This window comes from Arachis ipaensis, chromosome B08, assembly GCF_000816755.2.
Source record: "Arachis ipaensis cultivar K30076 chromosome B08, Araip1.1, whole genome shotgun sequence".
Lineage (NCBI taxonomy): Eukaryota > Viridiplantae > Streptophyta > Magnoliopsida > Fabales > Fabaceae > Arachis > Arachis ipaensis.
Window position 1 is genome coordinate 119,080,903 of NC_029792.2, and position 5,064 is coordinate 119,085,966.

Genomic DNA, 5,064 nt, shown 5'->3' on the forward strand with positions numbered 1-5,064 from the left:
ATAAAAATATTAAAAAAAAAAAAGGAGATCGAAATAAGGGATAAATACACGACTATACGTTTAATTATTGTGAAATATATATAAAGTAAATAAACCGAAGAAATAAAATTAATAATTATTATTAAGAATGAATGTACCTTAAAACGGACAAATTCATGCTTGAGAAGACGAGCATAGTGATCATCCCATCTCTGAAAATGGCGTTCTTTATCCTCAATGAACAAATTTGGTGTCTTCTTTCTGAAAGCTTCTCTCTCCAATGGATCCCATTTTCCCAATATTCTTACCAATGCACTCTCCTCCACTCCATGCCCTTTCATTACTCATCAACCATCATTTAATTTTGTCAATAATAATTTCCAAAAAACTTTTAAGAAAAACAAAGAAAACAAAGAAATCTAGGTAAAATATTTTATCTGTTATTTAAATTTTTTATTATAATCTATTGAATTATAATTCTATACTAAAATTTTAAATTTATAAAAAAAAATAAATATCTTTTTCAATCCCTAACCATTTACACGAATGACAATAAAATTAAATATTTTTTATAATTTAAAAATACCTAATCGATTCTCAATCACTTATGCATTAATTTAGTTAAATTGATTCATATAACTAGATTGTCAAATGATTATCTATTAATATGTCAGGGACCACATGAAATTTTGGTTCTTTAAATATATATAGATAAAATCAATAAATAAAATAATAGATATATTTTTTTAATATGCTATAAAAGTGAAAGTGACTTAATATAATTCTTGAAATTAAAAGGATGGAATAGTATAGAAGTTGGATAGATTTGAAAGAAATTAGAAAAGAACCTGAGAGTGCTTGGGTGACAGCTTCTAACTCTTGATTGAGTTCCATTTTCCAAGATTATGGAGTTTTGTGTTTGTAGCACAAGAAAATGAGATTATGAGATTGAGATGTGTTCAATGACGAAGGGCATGTATGTATGTTTCACTTTATATTAGCCTGGAAGGTTATTTTCGTCATTTTAGTGTGTATGTATTGAAATGTAGGAATAATTTTAAAAAATTAAAATTAAGGCTTGCTTTGCTGTAACAACATATTTATTAATTGATTAATAATGTAGTTTTTGCACGTGGAATAAATACTCTAGAAAATGGTTACATCACAAAGATTTGAAATGACACATTTGTCCCTTAGGAACCAGTTTAAACTTCTGTGTTTGGTAATGTATAAAACCTTCAATGTAACTTTTCTTTTTTTTTTTTTATTAAAATAAAACTGAAAATAGCAAAAAATATTTTTTGTGTTTTTAATAATTTATAATAAAAATTTAATGACTTTAATTTTACCTATAAATAATAATTATTAACATTTGTTGACTTATTTTGTCTAAAATTGTTATGATTTAGATTTTAGATACGTTTTTTAGATTTTTTCCGATTTTGTCAATTTAACTAAAAAAATATTTTTATGGGAAGAGGAGAAAAATTGTTATTCTATGCATAATTCTAAAAAAAATTTCTGTAAAACTAAAAGAACAAAAATGAAGTATAATCCTAACAGAAAATAGATTAGGATAAATTGATAACAAATAAATTTTCCAATCTCAACTTAAGTAGTTGATAGTTATGTTATAATTTGAAGTTACAAACCCATCAACATGTTAAAGTTGCATCTAACTAATTAATGTTTAAAACCCAAATTAGTTCTAACTTTAAGTTACATACAGACTTGAGTTACAAAAGCCTGATAGATATTTTAATTTTAATTTTAATTTTTTCTAGTTGATGCTTCTGTCACAAATGATATATACGATAAAAAATAATGAGAGATTATTCATGCACTACTCATTGTTCTTTCAACAAGTTAATAAAAGATGTGAATATTTTGTAATTGCGGCCATGTCCCTCTTTTGTGTGTATATACAAATAACGCCATAGATTTGTTTCAATTTCTTGTTTGGCCCCTTCAATTTCCAAAAGGTAAATAAAAATTCTATCTATTATGGCCCAGTATACATAAAATATTGTTGCATCAGAACGTGGTAATAATCTAAAATATAGCAGAATCATTATTTTAATAATAGATAGATAGATACAAGGAAAAAAGAATATATTATATATAAGTGAAGTGCATGCCAGGGGGAAATTATTTTTAACTCTTATTCCTTTGTCATAGTCATCTATTTGGTCTCTTTTATTCTTCTTTCCATTGTCACTATTATTATGCAAAAGGCATTAATAATGTTGTTAAGACTTAAATTAATACTTCATCAGGTTGTCCATATTCCTTTCTTAACGTTAAGGTATAGTGTGTGAAAGCTCGAATCTAATATACGGTTATATTATACGTATGATTGAAGAAGTATTGTTTCCTCTTTTTTTTTTTAATCCGAAATGTGCTAAAACTGACACTCATTTCAGGGTTAGGTACCCTTTTTTGTTTCTAATATTTTAGATCAAAATTAAAATTGTTTTAATATTTTTTTATTAATATCATTATTAATGTTAAAAATTATTTTAAAATTATTTTTTTATCTAAATATTAATTTTTAAGACTGAAATACTCCTAATAAAAATAAAATTAAAAAAATATTCTCTCCCAAACTCCTATCCACTCTCACTACTAATTTTTCACTAATCTTCTACTCATGACCATCACCTTTACCATTATCACGGTAGTCGAAAAATATTTTTGATTAGGATAAGCCAATTCGAAATATTGAAGAGATGATTAAGATTAGGGCTGGAAGTGAGTCAAGTCAGTTCATGAGCTAGCTCGAGCTCGACTCGTTAACAGCTCGATAAGCTAAGCTCGTGAGCTGGTGAGCCAAGCTTGAGCCTGAAATTGAGCTCATAAATTAAATGAGTCGAGCTTGAGCTTGGATAAGCTCAACTCATTAGTTCGTGAGCTGTATCGATTATATATGTATATTATAACAATCTTAATTATTTAATATTTATATTTATTTTTTACATATAATTTTAATATAGGACATAAATAAAAAATTTATAATTTATTGATAGATAAACAATATATAAAATTGATCTTTTCAAATATTTTTAAAATATATAAGTTATAATTTATTAATATAAAATTATAGATTATGTATCTATGTTTCTCTTATTTGAGCCAGCTCATGAGCTCGAGCCAGCTCGTGAGCTTTTGGTGAGCCGAGCTTGAGCTTAAGAAATAAGCTCGGTTGTTAATGAGTCGAGCCGTGAGCCAAGCTCAATTTTCGTGAGCCGAGCTTGAGCTTGGTCTAGCTCGGCTCATCTCGGCTCACTTCCAGCCCTAATTAAGATATAAGCAGAGGTCGAAAAGGTGCACGTGCAGGCATTAATTGGGAATTACTCGATACGGACTTGATATTAGACACTTTATTAAATCGAGCAAGCATGGTTGAGCGAACATTTGAATGAGAAATCCAATAGTGAATTGTGCAGTTACGAGAAGTAGAGAAGTTGAAGGCATTCTCCAAGTGAGGAATTTATGGGTAATGTCTATGGGCAGAAGAGCGAGAACGGTTACCTAAGAATTCGCATACAAGACTGTGTCGTGTAATTAAGGATCGGTTACAGACATGGGTTATAAATATTAGAAAGTTTTAGGAAATAAAGGTTGGAACTTTGCTTCAGAAATTACTCACGTACACTCACATCCCAAGGACTTTCTGAGTCTGCTTCGAGTCAATTTTCTGTAGAGTTCCTTCCACATGTCTTTATTTTCAATTTACATTGTCTGCAAACTTTATCTCTCAAGCAAGTTTATCTTTCAAGCAAATTTATGTTTTAAGCAATGTTTAATTTTCGAATTCAATTTATATTCTAGCATTTTTAATCTTCACGCCCAAACTCCTTTGACTCAGTCGAAAGCATCTTGGTACTGCTTTCTTTAAATTTTAACACAACCTTTTTTCGATTTCAGTCAATTTACATTTCGAATTCTTTATTTTTTGTTTCTTTTATTCTGTTGCAAATTTTAATTTACTTTTTATTTCAATACTCATCTAATTCAAGACACTTTGATGCACTTATAGAAAACTGGTACCTGCAAAAGAGGAGTAGGTTTCGCTCCCAAACTATTAGAATCGAACCACCATCGATTTGCTAAAAATCGACAAAATCACAAAAAAGAAAAATTGAATCCACACACAAATTAAAGAACCACAAAACAAAAAGACTTCATCTATCCAACAATAAAAGCTTCTTCACGAGTTTGAACTAGAGGCGGTTATTGCTACCATCGGAGGAGAAGCCGCAATAGATGGTGGTGGCACTACGAACGGCACGATAGAGGAGGAAGATGTAGACAGCGAAGCCGATGCGGTAGTCTTTTGTCGGTGTCTGATGCTCTCTCAATTTACGCTTCCTCCCTCTCGAGAATCCTTCCATAGCCCTCTCCCTCAAGCGTCTCCTTTTCGCCTCTGTCCCTATCTCTGCCTCCTCCATTTCCACTTGGGTCACTGTCTCCGCTGTCAGTATCCGCAATGTCGCCTACTACCTTGCCGTCTTCAATTTCCTCTTCTATTGGCTCTTCTCCATTCCCCGCCCCTCCTCCTTCCAGACCACTCATAGGGCCAGGTTCCATGACGGCGAGGTTCCTCATGTCCACACCCTCTACCTTCTCTTCTTACCGCTTGTTCTTCCTGTCGTTTTTGTTTCACCTCTATACCTCTATCAGGGGTGCTTTGTGGTGGGTCACCAAGAATGAGAACCAGGTTCACATCATAAGGGTCGTCAATGGTGATGTGGTTTTTGTAATACCTTAACATTTAAATTCTTATACTCGAGTCATAAGTCAATGATACTAAGGTGGTATGACTCAAGGAGGATTTATAATACATATATAACTAGAATAAATTATTAATCTAGGAATCTAAAAAGGGAGTAAAAGAAAATTGCGATCCGAAACACACATGTGACGAAAAGTAACGCGTTTGAAAAGTAGGGTAAAATAAAACTTTAAAGATAGAATAGATTAAAGACAGAATATATATAAGTATGTGTATGATAACCACTAGTCACGACTTACGAAGTTTAGGTTGACTAAGATTACAGTAAAATAAAACAGTTGATAATAAAT

The 5,064-nt window shown here is 30.8% G+C and overlaps 1 protein-coding gene across 2 annotated transcripts in view; it reads right to left on the reverse strand.

Annotated features, from left to right (window-relative positions):
• The window catches only part of LOC107612022 (annexin D4), a 6,996-nt gene extending 6,052 nt beyond the window's left edge, over positions 1-944 (reverse strand). For both annotated transcript variants that reach the window (XM_021109854.1, XM_016313866.2), the window contains exons 1-2: positions 828-944; positions 138-313 (exon numbers count right to left, since the gene is read on the reverse strand). In XM_021109854.1, the coding sequence (XP_020965513.1) occupies positions 138-313; positions 828-873 (222 nt within the window). In that variant the 5' untranslated portion in view covers positions 874-944. The remainder of the gene's footprint in view (positions 1-137; positions 314-827) is intronic.